The sequence below is a fragment of the Mus pahari genome, chromosome 6 (genome assembly GCF_900095145.1).
Source record: "Mus pahari chromosome 6, PAHARI_EIJ_v1.1, whole genome shotgun sequence".
Classification (NCBI taxonomy): domain Eukaryota; kingdom Metazoa; phylum Chordata; class Mammalia; order Rodentia; family Muridae; genus Mus; species Mus pahari.
The window spans coordinates 57,157,915-57,180,065 of NC_034595.1; the positions used below are offsets into that span (position 1 = coordinate 57,157,915).

Here is a 22,151-nt window from a genome sequence, read left to right on the forward strand (position 1 = left end):
ATCCCATTACAGATGGTTGTGAGCCACCATGTGGTTGCTGGGAATTGAACTCAGGACCTCTGGAAGAGCAGTTAGTGCTCTTAACTGCTGAGCCATTTTTCCAGCCCCCTTGATATTAAAATAAACTTTGAGCAACATTGGCAGTCTTTTCTTCATTAAATTAGATAATCTTTGTTTGTTTGTAGAAAGAGTTTCCCTGAGTAGCCCTGACTGTCCTAGAACTCTCTTTGTAAACCAGGCTGGCTTTACAGAGATCCACCCCACCCCCACCCCGGCTAAGTCAACTGATCTTTATGTGTGTGAGTTCAGTAGATTGGCATATGGAAGCTTATCTACTTACTGGTAGATTTTGCTTCTTTCAACAAGGGGTGTTAACTTCTCATAATGTACCCTGTATTAAGGAACAGTGTGTTGATTCATTTTTAACTACACTGGGATGGCTTCCTAAATAAAAACTAAGGCCATGACATTAATTTAAAAGCTTATTTGTAAATGTCAGGTAATTTTTAAAACCCCACCCTCAGTTAAGATGTCTCAGTTTACGTTGCTTCCTTTGGCTTTTCAAACATGCTAGTTAGTAGATGATGAGCTGCAACTCATGGCCATTGCTAATAGCGATTTATAGCATAAAAAGAAGTGAGGCAGATACATATTTCTTTTAGAATTCATATGCTAAATATAAATATGTTTTCTGATCCCCTGGGGCAGTAGAGTTACACTCCACAGTGGCAATGTGAGAAAATAATGTGCCGTAGTCTGGAGAGTTTGCAGTCAGATGAAATTACAGCTACAATGTTCAGATTCTGCCAGATACAGGAACTAGACCTTGTTTATATTTTCATATCTATAGTATATATAGTAATAAAGTAATTGCATATTTGGGAAATAGCTTAAGAAGTATATGTATACAACATTAGTCACTGATTTTATTTTAGAACTGGCCAATTTGGAAGCACATTTATAATTATACACGGGCTTATCTGCATTGTGTCGTCGTTGGTAACTGAGTACAGATTTGATATCATTACCGGTTTGTCAGTTAAAGTTGGGAGGCTCATTTCCCCTCTGCCTGAGTTCAGAACTGTGCATCTCTAACAAGTGCTGGGCGCATTAAGCATTGTAAACTATATTTTTAAAAGAAAGTAATTTTAGTTTTAAGCAAAATTAATAGTAAAAAATAAAGGGGTTTCTTCTTGTTATATATAAAGCTGAAAACACTGAGGTATTGCTGTTTTTGAAGATTAATCAGTGCTGGTTTGAATGTGCTCTGTGTCTCTACCTGGAGACTGTGAGCTCCTAGGCTACTTCCCTTCGCCACCTTTGGTCACTTTCTCCACTCTACACCATCCTCCTAGAGAAGGAAGGACCCTTTGTGTCTGTTCTCTAGTCTTAAGCTCCTCGTCAGTAAACTATTTCTGATCAACATAGAATAAATGATCACTAGTGGAGATTTGATGTCTTTTCATGTCTAATAAGAAAATCTATTATATTCTTGAGTTTTCCTTAAGTGCCTCCCATATGTTATGCCTGTTGGAACTATGTTACAGTAGGACAGTCCTAAGCTCTCGTGTGCGGTGTTTGTTTTGCTTTGCTTAATATATAGTTTTTGCCAAGATCAGGCCCAATACAAAATGATGACTCGGAATCCTAAGGCAGCCTACACCCTCGCCCACACCGCTGTCTCCTCCCCTCAGAAGTTCCTGTCTCTGTTGGCAGCAGCTTCCTCACACCCTAGTGCTGCCTACACTTGTGCATTACATAGCTTTTTCCCTCCTTTTAAAAACAACTATCTTTGACAATTTCATACATCTATAGTATATCTTGTTCATATACACCCTAACTCTCCTTATTCACTCCTTTTTATAAACTAAAAACATTAACTACTTAGCAGGCCGCAGGTTATTTTTACCCGTCAGTCCCTAATCATGATTTTTAAATGGTTGATTTAAAACCATCATACTGGCCACGGGTATTATCTTATTATAGATCATAAAGTTCTGCTGTTTTAAAATTCTTGGTAAGGGACTGTGATCACTACCCATAATATGTTAATTCTCCTAATGAGTTTATTGAGATATAATTCACATGCCAAAAAGTATTTGTATACAGAGTTGTGTGTACCGTCATAACCACTTAACTTCTGAATGTTTTTGTCACCTAAAAAAGAAACACCATGTCCATAGTAGCCACTGTCAGTTACTCCCCTTTCTAATTCCCCAAGAGCTGCCAACCATTAACCTGTCCCGTGTGGCTGTGGATTTGCCTCTTGCGGACATTTCATAGAAGTAGCATGATATAGTATGTGGACTAACATGTCAGACTCTTTTGATTTAGGATAACATTTTGAAGTGTATTCATATTGTAACATATATCCATGTTTTATTCTTTGGGGGAAATATTTCTCTGATGAATATAACTTTGTGGTGTTAAATTGTGAGTTTTGATACACATTTGAAAAGTTCCATTGACATAGAATGGAAATTAATTTTTTTGTGCTTTATCATTTCTGTCCTATAATAGCAGACTTTTCCTTTATTGAAGTTCCAGTGTTTTTTTTATGAAATTGTTTTATTATTTTGTCATGGATGAATTATGGCATGACTGAAACTAGGTTTGAAACAACTTGAAGCTTTTGGACAGTCGGAGTTGTGTTTGCTTTCCTTCTCACAAGTTAGCGTGGTGAAAACTAAAGGCGTGTCTTCCCCCAGCCCGTTACGAGTTGCATCTTTGCATGGGCTAATTTCTGTTTGACAGTATTTACTATGGACTGACTTGGACTTAGGCACTTGTCTCTGGAGATAGAAGGTGATCTAAAGTAGGTCTGTGCCATTATGGGGCTTGGTTCTGTGGGGATAAACATAAATCATAAATAAGCCTGGCACGGTGGCACACGACGTTAATCCAGCACTTGGGAGGCAGAGGCAGGTGGATCTCTGTGAGTTCAAAGATAGCCAGAGGTACCTAGTGAGGCTCTGTCTCAAAAATCAAACAAACAAACAAAAATAAACAAATATCCAATTACATTTGTGATTAAATGCTGTGAGGTAGTACTTCATTCAGAATGGCAAGGATAAGTTTTGGATGAAATTTGGCCTGGTTTAGGTAGTCAATCTTCTCTGAAGTAAGTATGTATAGGAATCAAGTAGGCTAAAGCAGGCAAAGGTGAATGCGGGATATGTGGTATTCAACAACATTAGCCATTGGTTCTGTAGGAAACAGCCTTAGACTTCTCCCCATGAAACAGTTTATTGCTGTCCATGACATCTGGGGCTTCAGCTGGAACACTTAAAACTCAAGGTAATGTGCTGGGCAGTGGTGGCGAATGCCTTTAATCCCAGCACTCGGGAGGCAGAGGCAGGCGGATTTCTGTGTTCGAGGCCAGCCTGGTCTGCAGGGTGAGCTCCAGGACAGCCAGGGCTACACAGAGAAACCCTGTCTCGAAAAACACCAATAAATAAATAAATAAATAAATAAATAAATAAATAAATAAATAAATAAAATAAACCAAACTGAAGGTAATGGCAAGAGTCTGGGATCTGCAAGTTCTTTCCCTAGCTTATTTATTTATCCTGGACTTCTTCAGTACATAGTATCTGGGTGACAGGAGTCCAGGGCACTATTCCAAAGAGCCAGGAGGCAAAATTCACTTTTCATAGCTTAGGCTTAGACATCAAGCTGGGCACACAAAGCCCCACTCTACTTGAAGACCAAGGGAAGTAAGGTTTTTGATTATGAGAATAGCGAAGTGGTAATTCAGAATTATTCTGGTGTTGTGCCTCTCGGGAAGCTAGTAGCTCTTAGAGAAACAAGAGTACAGAAAGCTGGAGAGAGAGACAGAAGATAGGTCATCCACAAGACCTTGGTGAACATTTAAAAACTGCTTTTAAGGACATAAAATATTCTGAGGTTAGCATTAGATTTGTGCTTTTTAAGGTCAGTGTGGGTGGAGGGTTGTCTGAGGTGGCCTTTCTCCACCCCACCCCCACCAGCTAGGAAGCATCCAGGAGTAAAGTGGGTTAGGAGGTGGCTGTGCAGACAGAAGTGCACGGAGCTGAGAGGAGTGAAGGAGTTTAGGCAGAATGACGAGATCTTGAGGGATAAGAAAACAAAATGTTAAATATGCTTTCCTGGTTTCTGATTTGCTGCCCAACAAATGGGCCATTTGCAAGCATGAAAGACAGGAGAAGTGGACTGGAATAAGGAGAAGCACATAAACTTGGTTTTGGAACACATTGAATTGGAAAAGATATTAAAGAAGGTTCTATTTGTGAGCCTATAGGCCAGAAGAGAGACCTATGCTGAGTTAGAGATGTATGGATCATCTGAGGCTGGTGAGATAGCTCAGATGGTCAAGAGTCTTCCTACCACCCACTGTGGGAATGTTATGACAGCCTGTTAACTTCAGGGGAATCCAGTGTTCTCTTATGCCCTCATTGGGCACCCACATGCACATAATACACACACACACACACACACATACACACACACACACACAACTTTACAAATCAAAAGTTTATGAATTGTCTGTGGTTCACAGTGGAGATTTGGAGAACAGATAAATAACTACGAAGAGAATGGCTGGGACAGAGAAGAGGCTTGAGGCCCAGCACTGAGCTTGAGGGACTTGCAGTTGGTGGATAAAGGAGGAGGGTGTAGAGAAGGAAAAAACCAGACCTTCAGGTAGGCATGGGCAAAGGAAGAAAAACCTAGCTTTTGTTTTGTTTTGTTTTAATTTTTTTTTTTGAGACAGGGTTTCTCTGTGTAGCCCTGGCTGTCCTGGAACTCACTCTGTAATCAGGCTGGCCTTGAACTCAGAAATCCGCCTGCCTCTGCCTCCCAAGTGATGGGTTTAAAGGCGTGCACCACCACTGTCCTGCAAAACCTAGCTTTTTAAGAGAAGTGTCAGGCAGAAGATCAAATATTCTTGAGAAGTTTTGGGGAAGGATTGAAACGTGGTTGGTTTAAAGCTGTGTAAAGTTCCGTTGTGGACATAACAGCAGTCTTTTCGGGGAGTAAGGACTCTGGGATCCTGATTGGGGGATTATCAGTAGTTCTTGTCAGTGCCATGCAGGGAGATAAAAACAGCAGACTAGATGCCTCCTTCAAGCTCAGCCTCATAGGTAGAAAGAGAAAGAGCACTGTGGTCAACAGTGATGTAGTTTTAATATTTTATAAAGAGAGAATGAGAATTGAAGAGAACGATAACCTTTGAGAGGGAGTGGGGATATCAGAATAAGTTGAGAATTTCTGGAGTTTGGTGAAGTTGTAATTTTTGAGAAAGATGAATTCACATTATTGGTATACATAACTACCATTGATTAAGTATCTGCTCGGTGTTAAATTCTGAGTATTTAGAGGGGGCGGGGTCACTAATTGTAGTGCTTTTTTTTTTAAATGCTCATCTCTCTTTTTCTTCTCAGAAGAATGATGAAAATGGGAATTGCTCAGGAGAAGGAATTGAATTTCCTACAACAAATTTGTATGAGCTGGAAAGTCGTGTTTTGACTGATCATTGGTCTATCCCGTACAAGCGAGAAGAATCATTAGGCAAATGTCTGCTGGCTTCTACCTACTTAGCAAGACTTGGTAAGCTTCCACACCTCAGGTGTTTGTTGCCGGACATGAAGTTTCATCTAGGTCAAACACAAATCATTGTCTGTGATTTTGGTCGCACCATTTATTTTCTCAGTCTTTGTCATTCCCTGTGAGATGATAAAAACTTTGACTAAATCAGCTGTTTTTGTTTCTAGTAGAGCATAAGATTACTTATAATATAATTGAAGAGCTTTGTAGAGACGAAAATTAACTTTTCCCCTAGCAGCTTGAAGCACTTCATATTTGGACTCAATTCAGGGCTTTTCAGAATAGGAAGAGTTTGGCAGTACACTTCCCTAGGATCTGTGAGGCCAAGGCCCTGAGAGAGAAAAAGAAGGAGTGATGGGGAAGGGAGAAATGCGTAGTTTACTATCATGATTAAATGTATATGCATCAAAAATATTTTGACTAGGCCTAAGTTTAATCTCAGCAGACATCTATGGTGCATTTAGTATTGATTTCCCAACACTGGCATTTATTAAGAGCCTGTTAGGATGCTAGGCAGGAATTCTGGAAATTAGAATTGTTTATCAATATTCCTGATGATAAAATTCATTACTAAGTTTAGGAGATAGAAGCATTCCGGACCCAGTGAGTTGTCTCAGTAGGTAAATGCCCTTGCTGCCAACTCTAACGACCTGAGTTTTAACACTGAGATCTGGATAGTGGAATGGAAGGAGCGTTGTGTTCCTGAAAGCTGTCCTCGGATCTCCATACACATGCTGCTGTTTTATCAGGTCAGGGAAGCTGATGTGACATGGAGCCGTAAGACTGTCCATTTCAGGTCTAACTCGTGTCTGGCTGAATGTTATCATTATTTCTCAGCATACCCCGACAGCAGAATGTCTGTATTTAATAATTGCTTACAAATCAACGTTTTGAGATAAAGGTCTATATGTATTAATTTAGAACAAATATACAATGTCTACAAAAAGCACTTGAACCCTACACAACTTATATGTTCTTATTTGTTTAACCAAGGTCTTTCAGAGTCTGATGAGAATTGCAAAAGATTTATGGAGCGGTGTATGCCTGAGGCATTTAAGAAGGTAAGGAAGTGTGTTGATTTGATTGCTGGTAAGGACTAAGGTAGTGACCTTTTTGGTTTTAGTTTTAGGAACTTATGCATATGTAAAAATCTATGCAATCAGTTCATGAAACTTATTCAACTGAGAAATTCTCTAGTATGAAGTAAGCTCTAAATTTGAAACTTAGCAATAATTTACTTCCATTACATTTAAGTGTTTATATTTACCTTTGGTAAATATAACTCTTACTTCCTAATATTTAACAGTTTAAGAATAGATTAACGTATACTAGGGACTGTATACCTTAATAAACTAAAGGTTGTGACACTTAGTAAATTAGTGTTCATTACCCAAGCCAGAACCATTTCATGTTTGTTGTTTTTGCTTTGACTTTCAATTTTTTGAGATTATAATATAATTACCATTTCCCTCCTTTTCTCCCTCCAAACCTTCCATGTACTCTCTCCCTTAATTTCTTTCAAATTCATGGGCTCTTTTTTCTTTAATTGTTGCTATATGCATATATGTGTGTGTGAGTGGGTAGGTAGGTAGGTAGATAATCCTAAATATACAACTACAACTTGCTTAGTCTGTACGTTTTCACCCCTCATCATGGAAATGTCTCTTTGCATCAAATGGAGACCATAACAGAAGACCAAAATGCAGAGTTATGGAGCCCAGTTCCAACCGACATATCTACAACACAGATCTCGAACCTAAGGCTCAGGGATCATTATGTTATTGTTTTACTAAGGTTGAAACATTTTAAACTATTAAAAGTTTGCTCTTCCTGAAAGAAATGCTGTGGATGAGGACATGTCTTGTCAAAGCCAGAGTCATAGGTTCACTCCTCACTCTGGTTACTTCTCTTAGCCATTTTCTTCAACTAGGAGACCACAGACTTGGCTTTCTAAAAGCAGTCTGACTCAGCCTGATTCTTTTTTCAGGACCTGAGTCTTTTTCCTTACAAGAGAAAGGGCTATGTCACAGACATAGCAGAAAACCAAGTGCTCAGTGCACTTAGCTGGAATGAGTGTCCCATAGTCTTGTACTTATAGGTTTTGCATTCATTTTTGTTCGATATGCAAATTAAGTCACTAGACTTACAGATGGATATTTGTATTTATCTTAAAATTTAGTAACACAAATGATCTATTTGTAAATGGTTATTCCTGTTTGCACTGTGGTATAATATCCCTTGATTCAAGGCCTAAGCAATAACAAAATTAATTTGAGAAAATTATTTAATCTTTGAAAAAAGGCGTTAAGTTTCCTTAAGTTGTCATTTGTGTAGAAATTATTTAAAATCAAGATCTGTCCTTTAGATGGATTTGTTCACCAATTTATAATTTTAAATAGAAAGGGCTCTTAATATATAATAACTTTAAAAATAGCAGACGTCCTATAGCGTATACTGTGTGTCATAATATGAACATAGGTTTACAGAGAAGTAAATGTATGTTTATTAGTCATGGGAAACAACTTACTAGTTTAAAAAACAGCCTGTAGGGACCAAGAGTTTGCTCAGCTTCATAATCAGTGCTTCATTTAATATATAATTTGTAGGTATAGGAGCAGTATACAGTCACTGTTGCCACAAAAATAGTACGTTGCCAATTTATATAAATGTAGTTTTTGGAGTTTTTCTCATTTGAGCTAACAGTAGAACTGATCGAAGTTTTAAAAATGTAGAAAGGGTGACACACACCTTCAGTCCCAGCACTTGGGAGGCAGAGGTGGGCAGATCTCTGAGTTCAAGGCTAGCCTGATCTACACAGTGAGTTCCAGGTCAGCCAGGGCTATACAGAGAAACCCCGTAGAGAAAAGAAAATGTAGAACTGACATTCCTTTCTACAGCTACTGAGATCTGGGTTTGTCCAGGCTGCTTTTCTTCAGTTCTCAGTGTGAGCAAAGTAAGTTTTTAGTACAGAGTATTTTCCTTATAAAGGGAAATCTTCCAGAAACATGGAAGCTAGCTCCCTAGCTTGTGGCACACAACCGTAGTTCCAGCGTTGGGAAGCTAAGGTGTTGAGTTGGGAGTTGGAGGCTAGCCTGAGCTGAGACCCAGTCTCTAAAAACAAGCACAAAAACCCCAAACCAACAGCAATAAGAAAGAAAACGCCATCCATCCAAACAAAACCCTATGAAAGCATCCTAGAGATTTCAGTCTGATGCTTTGTGTCCTCACCCTCTGACCTGCCAGTTGGTCTTGAATTAGATGCCCTAAGGACTGAAGCGTTGAAGCCTCCAACTTCCATTTTAATGAATCTAATATGATAGACCATTGTTTTATATTTGATATTTATTTCACAGTAAATAGATTGCAATATCTTATTATTTTGAGCTGTTCTAGGTTTATTTTACCATTTAAAAAGCTAACTTTTACTTTTGTACATACCAAGTGGAAATGAAGGTACTGTAAATTAGTGATAGTATTTATAAAATGTGTTCATATTGAAAGTTCTTATTAGTGAAAAGATGAGAAAATGCAGTCCTTCTAACATATGGATGATATGTGTGATACACACACACACATACACACACACACATGTATGTATGTATGTATGTATGTATGTATGTATGTATGTATATCTCCTTGAAACACATCCTCCTGTTATCTTGGTGACATATATCAATACCTTACCATTTATAAAATGTCCTTGATTGTTATATCTTTTGATCTTTGTAACATCTAAATGAGATGAGCAGTAGTTAAGCCTCACTAGATATACTTTTATTGTGTAGTATAATAAGAACAATGTCTCTGAGAACTTGAGAACTTTTTCGAAGGCTGCATCAGTTAGGAACTAGTAGTTTCCATAGTAGTTGTCAAGTTTCTATTTGCTTTGTATTACTTGTTTTCCTGAAATAATAATGAAGAACAAATTAAAAATTGTTTAAATGCTGGCATGGGTTTTCTTGTCTTTAGTCCCAGTACGCAGGGAGCAAAGGCAGGCTGAGCTCTGTGACTTTGAGGCCAGCCTGGTCTACATAGTGAGTTCTAGGGCAGCCGACTACCTAGAGAGACCCTGAAAAAAATTGCTTTTAAACAAACTGCTTTGCTCTAAAGACATTAAAGTTCAAAATTTGCGATACATGAAGAAGCTGGTTTACAGTTACTAGTCTTAAAGCCATCTGCATCTAAAAGGGTATTTTGGTCATACGTTTTTGACTATTGAAGATCTGTTTGGTAAATTGTAGTTTTCTTGTGGTTTTCCAAGTTATACTCTAGATTCCCTTTTGTTTTTGCAGCTCCTTACATCAAGTGCTGTTCACAAGTGGGGTACTGAAATTCATGAAGGAATCTACAACATGTTGATGCTTCTAATAGAATTGGTTGCAGAGAGGATGAAACAGGATCCAATTCCCATTGGTCTTCTAGGTGTGCTTACAATGGTATGGTGTCTTGAAATTGAAGTGCTACTCTCTTGGTTTCGATTTAATTGAAGATAATATGCTTTTCTACTTGTAACTAATGACATGAATATTTGTCATGAGAAATACGAACTTAGCTGTTAGAATCTTTGCCTTTAGTTTAAAATCAGAGCAACCATCACGTTTGAAAGAAATGCTTCTCTAGTTTTAATAGATTTTCAGTAGATTTCCCTGGTAACTCTCTTATTATTCCCTTCTTAAATATATTTACAGAGAGTTCTGCCTTTTTTCTAGTTCTTGCCTTTCTCCTTAACTTCATTGTCTCCACTTCTGTCATTTGACTATACCTGTGGAAAGATGCCACTCAGGGATACTGGCATTGCCTTGCCTGAAGTCAGACTTCTCAGGCTGTGGGCTCCATCTCCCATATTGTGGACACTTGCAGGGCAGAGGAACATCATGCCAGTTCTTGGCTCCTTCACTAGCCAAGGCCTGAGCTTTGCCAGTATGCTGCAACAACTCTGCTAGTGGAGGGACCAGAGGCTGGCTTTTTATCTTTTCTTATGCTAATATGTTGCTATAAAAGTAGGTGATGTTTCTCTGTTCTCTTTGAATCTAGGCTTTCAATCCTGATAATGAATACCACTTTAAAAACAGAATGAAAGTGTCTCAGAGGAACTGGGCAGAGGTGTTTGGAGAGGGAAATATGTTTGCTATTTCACCTGTATCTACTTTCCAAAAGGTAAATGTCGTTCTTTTTCACCTTTTTGATCCATAAATATGTTGAAAAAAGTTCTCTGTTCTTCAATACTGATAATTTATATAGAAGAGTTAAAATCATTTGGAAATAAAGGATAAATATTGCATCTGGTTAATAGAAAGTTCTAAATTTTATGAAAATTCTTAAGAATTATTTATTTTTCTATAGCTATTAAGCAATGTTATAAAAAATCTTTTTATCTGAAATTATATTTGGTGAAAGAAATTGCTTCACTGCCCTACATACTGAATTATCAGAGCCACAGTTTAATTGGTGTCCCAGTTTCCTAGAGGTGTTTGAGAGAGTAGACCATTTGGAATTACTTGAAAGACTAATCCTACCCAAAAAACCAGAATGAAACTAGCCATCAGTGCTAGCTAGAATTTTCTTGCAAACACACAAGCATTGAAACTTTTGTTCCTATATTTCCAGTTCCAGTGTCCTGATAATGGAAGCTCTGGTACTTGGCAGTAGCATTGTACCCACAAGAAGGGCATAATCTAAATGTCCTCTAATTCAGACACTGGATTTTAAGAAACAGTTGAAATGAGTCAGTTTTAGTTGTTAGGAACAGTGTCCATCACCTTAACAGAAGCACGTTTGATTTGACCACTTGATGTTTATCTGACATTATTCTAGGTTTGAAAAATAAATACCAATACTCCTTGCTTTTATCAAAAAGTGTAATATTACATGGTTCTTGACTCATGCTTATTTTGTACAGTATAAAAAACTGTCTTTGATACCTTTCCAGTTTTGAATGACTTGAGGGTTTTTTTGTACTGCATTTTTTTTTAGATGTTTTTATTTTGTTTGTTTATTTTATGTATGAGTTTTCTGTTGTGTGTATGCCTGCACACCAGAGGGGGCATCAGATCCCCTTATAGATGTCATGAACCACCACGTGGTTACTGGGAACTGAACTCAAGACCTCTGAAAAAAGAGCAGCCAGTGCCATCTCTCCAGCCCGTTTTTAAATTATATAGCATAAAATAAAATAATACATAGGAAGCAACAGGTAGCAAAGCATCATCAAATTGGGCCTTCACGACATGTACCAGTGAGGACAGGAGTAGCCCGACTGAGAGAGCGAATGAAAGGTAGCATCAGACCAGAGCGTGTGGAAATCCACCTGGGGACACCTCCACTCCGGCAGCCAGCTGCGGTTTCCAACAGAACGTGTCCTGGGCAGATTAGATTGCTCTTCAGGAGAGGCTTCCAAGAAAAAGGAGAAACAGTGAATCAGCCATTTACAGAAGCAGACTGGGGAAACCATGAAACAGTCACTCTAGGGTTCCTGATTGAGAGTTCCAGGCGGGGTAGAGCAGGCTCTGCATGGGTGAGCTTTTCACCTCTTCCCCACTGCAGGCATTTTTATATGGTAGGATAAGCAGTAGTAACCTGGAAATAACTTACTTCTCAGGTACTCTCAAGGACATGTTTTTAATATCCTTATTTGCTTGCTGCTTTCCGTTGTCCCTTTTACAGAGTGAAGGGACCAGCCTGCTCTAGGACAGGAAGCTTGGGAGGAGACAAGGGAGAGCCTTCTAGTTCCCTGAGTTAGCTTTCAGCAAGCTTAGACAGTGTATAACAATGTACTAGGATAAGCTACACCTCAGTAGTACAGTGGAGGGAATAGAAAAGGCAAGGCTACAGGAGGAGGAACAGTTGGTGCAGTTGGATCCTGCATGTGGACTGTGGGAAGGGATTGTTCATGCAGTGCTGCTTCGAGTGCTAGCCTACTGCTGAGTGCCAAGGGTGGACAGTTGAGTCCCTCAGTAATCAGTCCTATGAGTTAGGTTCCATTTTATAACCTCCTCATGCATGAGAAATTAAAACCACCTAAGTACTTCCCAAGGCCAGGTACCAGGATACAAGAATTTATGCAGTCATGAAATAGGAACTTACATATGGTTTTCCTAAATACTAAAATCTTTTCCTCACTTTTTGTTGTGAACACAATACATTTGTTGTATTACATGGCAGGAGTGCGTAAAAGTGCCACACTTAGTGTTTTAGTGCAAATAAGTACTCAGCAGACAATTATTTCCCTTCATTGCTTTCTACAACTGAGACCAGAAAGGTTCAGCCTTTGCATCTCCTCTTTTTCTCACAGAGGAATGACTTCTCCCAGGAGAGCCCTGGCTGCCTGTTCTGCCTTCTCAAGCATTTGCTCCTTAGGGTTCCTGTTCCTCCTTTGGTGTCTTAGTCTTTCCTCATTGCTGGGTTCTTCTCCTTCAGCACGCTCTGGTGATTCCCTTCTCTGAATGTTCTTGGCCTTACGTCCTTGTGGCTCCAGCATGGATGTCCTTCATAGCCAACCTCATGAGACATTGCAGGTTCTCCTCTGTCATCCTCAGTGGCTGCCCTGAACTTTAACTTATTACCTAAATAAAACCTGGATTTCATTATCTTTATTCTCCCATGATTAAAACGTCTAAACTTTAGTTTGTTTCCTGTGGTTGCCTCAACCTTTAAGTCTTACCTTGTTATCTCTGGTGTGTAATCTCCTAACCCTTTCCTGTCTCTCTTTAAACCCTGTATAAAGGTAGCTCACTTATAAAGTAAGCTTTAGTTAAGTGTCCATTAGTGACTGACTTTTTTTTTTTTAGTGGCCTGAACCTTTATTTCACATTTCTTAATATTTTCATTGTGTTTTAAATTCTGGACTAATAGCTATTACTTATCAGAATAATAAGTCTGTCATTTGCAGTGTCTCCTGGCTTTGATTATACCCATTAAGAAGGTAGCTCCTGGTCTGGTTCTTTATGAGAAATGCATTTTCATCTCCCTTCTTTTTTAGACTTCCTTCACCCTTATCTTTTTTACTCTTATGTACAGATTCATTGATTGGACTTCTTGGTTTAATGGTTAATGTCTTCTGTGCATGTACATACTGAAGGGGGAGATGTGCATGAATGGGGATGAGGGATATAGTGCATGTATTCATTTGAGTTTGTACACGTGTGTTGCAGATCTTTGTGTATGTCTATGTATGTAGGCCAGCGTTTGGTATCAACCGTCTTTCTTGGCCACTCTCCTGCTGTTGAGATAGCAAGCACCTTACCGTGGCTAATAGTTTGTATCAGTTCTGGCACTTCTCAGCCATTATCTTTTAGTGAATTACTTTCTCTATCAGTTTGTCTTCTTTTGGAACTTTGATTGGATACATGTTAGACTGTCTCTGTCTTCATGTTCCTTCATCTTTCCCTTATTTCTGGTGTGTGTGTGTATGTGTGTTTGTGTTACATTTGTAATACTATTCTGCCCATATTTAGTTTCTTTTCTATTTGTATTTAGTTTTCTATTTAACATTTAAATCTTTAACTTTACTACACACACACACACACACACACACACACACACACACACACACTTGTATGTTGTTTGTTTTGCTTTGGAGTCAGGGTCCCATGTAGCCCAGGCTGTCCTCGTACCCCTGACCTTCCTGCCTCTGCTTCCCTGCTGCTGTGATTTGGGGGGTTACTTACCATGTTATTGGGTCCTTTTCTGCTACCCAGCTTTGGTGCAGGCCTTCCTCTCTTTGTACTGTACTTTTTCTAAGGAATGTCCTCTGCTCTCATTGCTATAATGTCACCTTAATGATAAGAACTTCATCTTTGAGGTTCAGGCTCTTCTCTGAGCACGCTTGAGTTCTTAGTTCCCATACAGAGTTGTCGAGATTCACATGGCTGCTGGGCCTTGCTATTGCCTGCAGCCTCTCTTCTTTCCCACTGAGTAAATAGCATCCCTGTGTATCTCAGTGCTCGAGCTAAACCAGAGTTGGCAAAATTGACCTCTTTTCTTAGTTCCTGTGTTCAAGCCATAACCAGAGTCTTTGGTTTAAAATCCTGCCATGCCTCCAGTGTCTGCTCTTTGTTCTACGACCATTCTGTTCCACACCTGTCCTGTTCTGTCCTGTCCTGTCCACTGTATTAGTCTTCTAACTGGTTCTCTGAAAGCTTCCTGGTCTTCTGTTCTCTCAGGTCATTGCATTCTCATCTGAACTACAAGGGACCATCTTAGAATGTAAAAACCACACTGCCTGTCCTCGACATTTGCATGCTGTTCTGGCCTTTTCTGCTGTCTGCCATTCTCCACAGCTCAGTGCATGCAGCCTGGGAAAGAGAGAGAGTTCTCTGCATTTCACATAGTGGACTCTTCTCCAAATAGGCTTGAGCGCTTCAGCCTTCGGCCTCTAGCCTACCATCTTGTACAGCACCACTTCATAACCTCCTATTCTTTAAAGAACCCTTTGGTTTTTGTTTTTACAACTGATTTATCATAATTTGAATTGCTTGTGTAGGTAGTGGTTTTAGCTTTTAACTGCTGCAATCTGAGCTCTGAAAGTGGGTGTGCCATCTCTTTCTTCCTGACCCTAAGCCCCGAGTGCACAGCAGAGAAAGAAGAGAAGGGAGAGCCAGGAGGGCCTAGTTAAGGGTAGTGATGATAAGGATGGAACTGAACTCTAGTCTCTGACTTCCTCCTTGTTTACTTTTTAGGGAAGAATTTGTAATTTCTAAAATAAAAAATTCAGCCCTGAGTGGTGGTGCACCTTGGTTACCCCCAGCCCCTGGAAAGTAAAAGCAGGAGAGTAAGGAGTTTAACACTCCTCTCGGTTGTGTAACAAATTCAAGCCCAACCTGGCTACTTGAGATCCTGTTTTGGAAAAACACGATAAATAAAATACAACTTCTTTAGAGAATTTAACTTGTGTTATTCTTTTCCTTGGAGAACTTAAATTCCAGCTGCCCCCAAATGCATGAATGCTCCCAATGTGACAGTCCCATGGAGGTCTAGATTTATATGCTTCAAATATTATAATGGCAAAGACTTAACTTACATACTTAAAAAATTATATACCGTAGGGGTTGGAGAGATGACTCAATGGTTAAGAGTACTGGATGCTCTTCCAGAGGTCCTAAGTTCAATTCCCAGCAACCACATGGTGGCTCACAACCATCTGTAATGGGATCTGATGCCCTCTTCTGGCATGCACCATTTCTATTCACAGAACACTCAAATAAATAAATTTAAAGAAAGAAAGAAATTGTATTCAGTAATGTCCAAGGCTTACATTAAGAAACATCAGGGAAAAGACTTTCAAAGTATGTTTCAAATTTTAATGTGTTTTCTTCAGATTTCCCATTTAGGAAATAAAAAATGCAAAGGTTACAATGGGGAAGCTTTTCTAGTCTTATATTAATTTTTGGATTTATTTTCTCACAGGAGCCTCATGGATGGGTGGTGGACTTGGTAAATAAGGTATATGTACTCTTTTATTAATTTGGCTTTGATATACTATTCCCAATTTCTAGTGTGACTTCTGGTAGTTGGGTATTTTAAACAAATGACACCTATAGAAAATAATCAAATATCAGTTATTTTTTCTGTTGCTGTGATGAAATGCCATGACAAAAAGCAGTGTAAACAAAGTTAATTTTGATTCACAGATCCAGGCGCAGAATATATAAGGCATAGCAACAGGAGGCAGGAGCAGGCAGCTGGCTGATTACATCTAATGCACACACACACACACACACACACACACCCCAGAGAGATAAGGCCATAAACTTCAAAACCTGCTTCCACGGATATACCTTCTAGAAGGCTGTACCCCCTAAAGTTCCATAGCCTCTCCAGACAATGCCGCCAACTGGAGACCAAATGTTCAAATCCATGGGGGATAGTTCTCACTCAAGCCACCACAAATGAGAGTGTTTCACTGAGGAGGAATGTTGTATAGTTCATTCTCTGTGTATGTGATATGCAGCTGAACATCAAGGTTTGGGTTAGCTCGTCTTTTATTTTACAGTTCACCTTAACACATCTTTCAGTTCACATTAGAATTGCATTCAGGTCGTCAAAGATCAGTCTCACAGAGCATAGTGGCAAAGAGAAATGTTAGCTTTAATTCTTTGCTCAAATTATTACTGTGGAGCATTTAAAAAAATAGCTCATGCCTGCTTTCTTTTCAGTTTGGAGAATTAGGTGGATTTGCAGCAATCCAAGCCAAACTCCATTCAGAAGATATAGAACTTGGGGTGAGTCAAACCCATTCCCTGTACTTGATGTGCAGTATACTTTATTTGGGTATAAATATTAATGTTAAAGGTAAGACGTCTGGGTAGAGTAGAGTAGAGTACTTGCTGTGCAGACATAAGAACCTGAGTTTGATCCTAGGACCTACAGAAAAAGCCAAGCATGCTATACATTGTAGTAACAGCCCTGGGGTGTGCTACTTGCCATAATTGGACTGATGCAAATGTTCTTTGCTGAAATTCCAACCCTAAGTGTTGAAAATTGGGCAGTTCCTGTGGGACAACAACTGATCAACTCCCCTGGTCCCTCTTTGGAAGAAGGCAGAAGAGACACTGATGGAGTAGTAATAGAATGACCTGGTTTTTTGCTGCCACAAGGTGGAAAGCTTCATTCCTTGCCTTGAGAGTCACTTAGGCTGTTGTCTTGTCATTTATATTAAGTATATTGGAAATGGCTTATTGACATGAAAGATAATAGTGATTTGAAAAAGAAAGAGAAAAATCTCTTCAGAGACAGTTTTGTCAAGTTTGTTTCTTAAGAACTGGCTGTTTATGTATTAATATTAGAAATTAATTTCATTTCTCAAGAATGTAAAAGCATTCAATAATTTTCTAGTGTTTAAACAACAAAGAACACCACCCCCATTTCTACCCTACATGAATGAACACTGGAGAAGGGGCACACATGGGATTGAAGGCTTATGCTCTGTGGTATTAAGTGTTGTGGAATTATAACCTTCTTCAAGTCATACCTTAGGTCAGACCATTTTCTAGAGTAATAACTCGTGGGCAACAGTGATCTGGGAGAAGGCTCTGAGGAGAGAGCGGCCTCAGTTCTCATTTGCATAACAAGTATAATTAAAGTTTCATGGAAGTGCGTGATCTCTGACCAATCAGGACGGCAGCCGTGCCCCAGAATAAATTTAGGCCATATCATAAGACTGTTGGTGTCTTACTTTTTAGCTTGAAAGATATTGGGAGAAATAATCACTCTCTTAACAGTTAAGAGATACCGGTGTTAAAGAATGAAATTGGTTTACCCCATGCATGCACCTACCCCGCTCCCCTCCCACTCCTTCTGTCTCTCCTCCCACTTCTCCATTTCTCTAAAACAAGTTGCTGTCAAACTGTGCACAGTAGTACTTCTTCACTTACCATATCATGGACATCTGTGCAAAGGCTGTATGCACCATGATGCACGTATTCATTGATGTCATTGGATTGCTAGCTTTTACTACTACAGTAAAATGTTCCCTATATATGCGTCTTCATGTAGATGTTTTTGTAAAGGATCAGTTCTTAGAGAGTAAGATTTCTGGATTAAAGACTATACATTTTAAAATTCCAGTTGACTGCTAAATCTCCTTCCAAAAAGCTATACTACCCATCAGGGCTCTACGAACCCATTTTACAGTATGGCCAGTAATGCTAAGTATCTTTTAATCTGTGATTTTCTAATATAATTGGCAAAAGCGGTGTTTTCTTAATTAATTCGGAATGCTCTGCTATTCTGGAAACTAGAGCATTTCTCCATGTGATTACCGTTTATTGGCATTTTATCTGTAAATTGACTTTTTAGATTTCAAGTAGTAAATCATTAATTTCAAGTAAATCACTAATTTTTAGGAATTCTTTTAATTCTAAACCTATTTTTGTGTGAGTATCTGTGTATCTGTAAGTGTGTATGATACATGCATGGAGATCAGAGAATAGCTTGGTGATGGTTTTCTCTTCCCACCATATGGATCTTGAGGTTTGAGCTTAGATCATCAGGTTTGGCAGCAGGGACCTTTACTGCTAAGCCACCTTGCCAGTCCTGTTTGTATTCCTGGTATCAGAAATTACAAAATTGCCTTAATGGCTTAAAACTTTTTCGGACTTGCTTAGGGAATATTCTCTCACTGCAGGGTTACAATTTTGTTTCTTTTTGTGCTTTTATATTTTTAAAAAATTGGCTCTTGATTTATTCAGTTTACTTATATATTATATAACAGGGGTTTAATACCTTTCTTTCAAATAAATAACCATTTGATACAAGATCCTCGTTGAATAATTCTTGTTTCCATTATCGTGGTGTTTACTAGTTTTGTCTTATCTCAGAGTCCCGAGTATGTGATTTGTTCTGAACACCTGTCGCAGTCTCTGATTCTGGGTGAATGCAGCCATCTTTAATTACTAGCCATGCTGCTATTGGCACTGTCACTGTTGTCTACAATGCTCTGCCTTAGTTTGATATCTTTCACTCTTCTTCATGGAATCAACATGTCCAGGGGAAAAAAGCCACCGAGGCCATGTTTAGAATAGCAGTGAATATGTAGGTCAGTGAGTAGAGAATTGACATTTTTATAATTGCTATTTCCCATTCAGGAATACAATGTCTCTGTTATTTTTCTAGGCTTTCTTTTGTGTATTTTAGTAACTTTATTTCTTCAAATAAGCCTTAACTTTTTTTTTTTTTAACTAGAGGATATTTTACTTCCTCTTTAAATATTCTTCTCTTTTCAAAAGAAAATGTTTGGCTGGCGAGATGGCTCAGCAGGTAAGAGCACTGACTGCTCTTCCAAAGGTTCTGAGTTCAAATCCCAGCAACCACATGGTGACTCACAACCACCCATGAGATCTGATGCCCTCTTCTGGTGCGTCTGAAGACAGCGACAGTGTTCTTATTTATAATAATAAATAAATCTTAAAAAAAAAAAAAAAAGAAACTGTTTTAATATTCGTTATTAACTTTAGAATCATTTCATTCAATCTTTCAGGGGAGTTTTTTTGACATTCTGATTTAACTGTAATGTTTTCAGTGGGTTGTCTTTCTGTCTAAGAATTTAGACATCATTACTTCATGACTGGATCAAGTCACCATTTACCTTTTTCTCAGATATATGGGAAGGGACTTGCAGAGCTGCCTCACATGTGTCTCCCCTTCACTGTCTCCCCCCAGGCCGTGTCAGCACTGGTGCAGCCCTTAGGGGTGTGTGCGGAGTACCTCAACTCCTCCGTGGTACAGGTAGGATGACGTCCTCGTGCCCCGTAGTTCAGAATGACACTTAGTGTAGAATATCTTCTGTTTTTCAAGATACCAGTCCTTTTACTGAAAATGTTGTCAGAAAATAAGTTTTCTAAGAGTAAGGAGACCTGTAACATTTGTTGTTGTTATTTTAAAAGATGGATTTTTATCAAATATAATTTCTTAGTGTTCTCTTTTCTATAAAGAAGGGGCATGCATCCCTGGCCTCTTCACGGGGTTGTTTCAAGGTCTGTTTCAGTGTGGTTTCTTAGATCAGCTTTGACCATCAGCTAGGCATGCTTATTGCCTAGTCTCTCTCTCTTCGGGGTAACAGCTTAGCAGCATATCATGTCTGGCTCCTTCCTTTGAATTCTAATTCATCAGGTCATAAGTAGCAAAGCTGCGAGTTCAGTTTGTGTGTGTGCACGTGTGCAGATGCCACCATGCCTCTGGCAGTCAGGGGACTCCAGGGTCCTTCTGTCTCCTGGCATTGGGGTTGCAGGTATACACTGTCCCTTTAAAAAGCATGAGGGAGTCCTGCCCTCAGGATCTGAGCTCAGGTCCTCATTGTACAGTCTGTTCTTTACTCACTGAAACATCTTCCTCATCCCGCAAGTGTTCAGTTTTTAACGCTGAAGGCCTTATACTTTCTTGTCGCTCTCTGTTTCTGTTAGTGAGTTACCAAACAGAATACCTCCATTAAATTCTATAAGTAAGTCTGTGAAAGCTTGCATAGATATTGAAATTGCATCAAGCATAATGCCCCTGGGGACCTTATTTCTGTATGTACTATTGTTTTTTGCTAGTACATCGTTTTGTTGGGGAAGGATTAACTGGAATGATGCTTTTTGTTTTTGTTTTTTGTTTTTTTGTTTTGGTTTTTTGAGACAGGGTTTCTCTGTGTAGCCCTGGCTGTCCTGGAACGCACTTTGTAGACCAGGCTGGCCTGGAACTCAGAAATCCACCTGCCTCTGCCTCTGGAGTACTGGGATTAAAGGCGTGCACCACCACGCCTGGCTGATGCTTTTTTTTTAAAGTATGTGTGAAAAAGTTTCTGCCATTTCTCAATGTTAAGTGTTTTCTTTAGACATCAAAGTAATATGTAAAAATTTTTCAGGAAAAAAGAGAATTTAGACATTTTCTTAATTCTGTATGTCAAATTCTTTAGAAACATCTAATGATAATCAGTTTTTTAAGTATGTCAATATAAAGTTTGTTGTTATGCTTTGATTTTTGAGATGGGGATCTTATGTAGTCCAGACTAGTCTCAAGCTTGCAGTGTAACCAAGGACAACCGTGAACTTTAGACCCTCTTGCTTCCCCCTCCTGAGTGGTAGGGTTATAGGTGTATATCACCAGACCACGTTTACTCAGGGCTGAGCTCAAACCTAGGACTTGATGCTTTCTTGGCCAGCATTCTACCAACTGAGCTGCAGCCTAGCTCAAATCAATCGCTTAGTAACCAAAGCACTAAGACAGAAAAGACAAAATAATTTGAGGTTTTCTTAAGGATTAGAATTATAATTAGTAATTCAGTTAGCTTAATGAATCAAGCTAAGGGCTAGCTTTTAATGTATGTATTCAATGTAAGAAAATTTAGCATAAATACTCTAAATGCTAATTAGTTGAGTTCTTCAGAAGCTGAAGATTATGTGTACACACGCATACATGTGAATAGGGGGCACTTAGAGTGAGAGCTGGAAGAGTATAAGCTACAGCTCCTGTCCTCTGTCGTCCTGCTACATCTTGTCCTCTGTAGTCCTGTAACTCATCTTGTCATCAGTGTACTCGTCATGGACGTGTTAGCTGCCATACGTTGTCTCCATTACGTAGAGTGACTAGAAGTGTGTGATTCTGTTGTCCCTCCTGCAGAATGCTGACAGTAACAGTGTCTGTCTCCCAGGGTGCCAGTGAGGACCCATACTCACTTTGTAATCACAGCCCACCCACAGCCTTTCCTATACTGTTGGCTTCTGTATGAAGGAAGAAGTTGTGTCTGGACTAGTGTCTGATGACATTTTCACTCATGAACCATATATTCTTGCTTCTAACAACCAAATGCTATTTTTCTATCTAATTTTTTAAATTGCTTATCTCATTGGAAGGGTTGGTTTACCTCTAGTTACTATTTTACTGTTTCTCCCGTAACAGTTTAGAGTTAAATGTGTGATTGTGTTCTCACTCTGGAGCAGTATGTCATGGATCTCAGTCATGATAAAAGTAGTTTGTATGCAGCATGGTTTGCAGCGTCTATGCTTACTTGTATCCGTTTTTAAAAGTCAAATATAAAATATTTTATTATAAAAGTACTCATCCAGGCCTGGGAGTCAGAGACAGGCAGATTT

The 22,151-nt window shown here is 39.0% G+C and overlaps 1 protein-coding gene across 1 annotated transcript in view; it reads left to right on the forward strand.

Annotated features, from left to right (window-relative positions):
• The window catches only part of Usp24 (ubiquitin specific peptidase 24), a 135,647-nt gene that overhangs the window by 26,582 nt on the left and 86,914 nt on the right, over window positions 1-22,151 (forward strand). Inside the window, exons 2-8 of the mRNA XM_021201285.2 lie at window positions 5,421-5,586; window positions 6,577-6,644; window positions 9,876-10,019; window positions 10,618-10,740; window positions 15,988-16,023; window positions 16,737-16,802; window positions 19,741-19,806. Coding sequence (XP_021056944.1) covers window positions 5,421-5,586; window positions 6,577-6,644; window positions 9,876-10,019; window positions 10,618-10,740; window positions 15,988-16,023; window positions 16,737-16,802; window positions 19,741-19,806 — 669 coding nt within the window. The remainder of the gene's footprint in view (window positions 1-5,420; window positions 5,587-6,576; window positions 6,645-9,875; window positions 10,020-10,617; window positions 10,741-15,987; window positions 16,024-16,736; window positions 16,803-19,740; window positions 19,807-22,151) is intronic.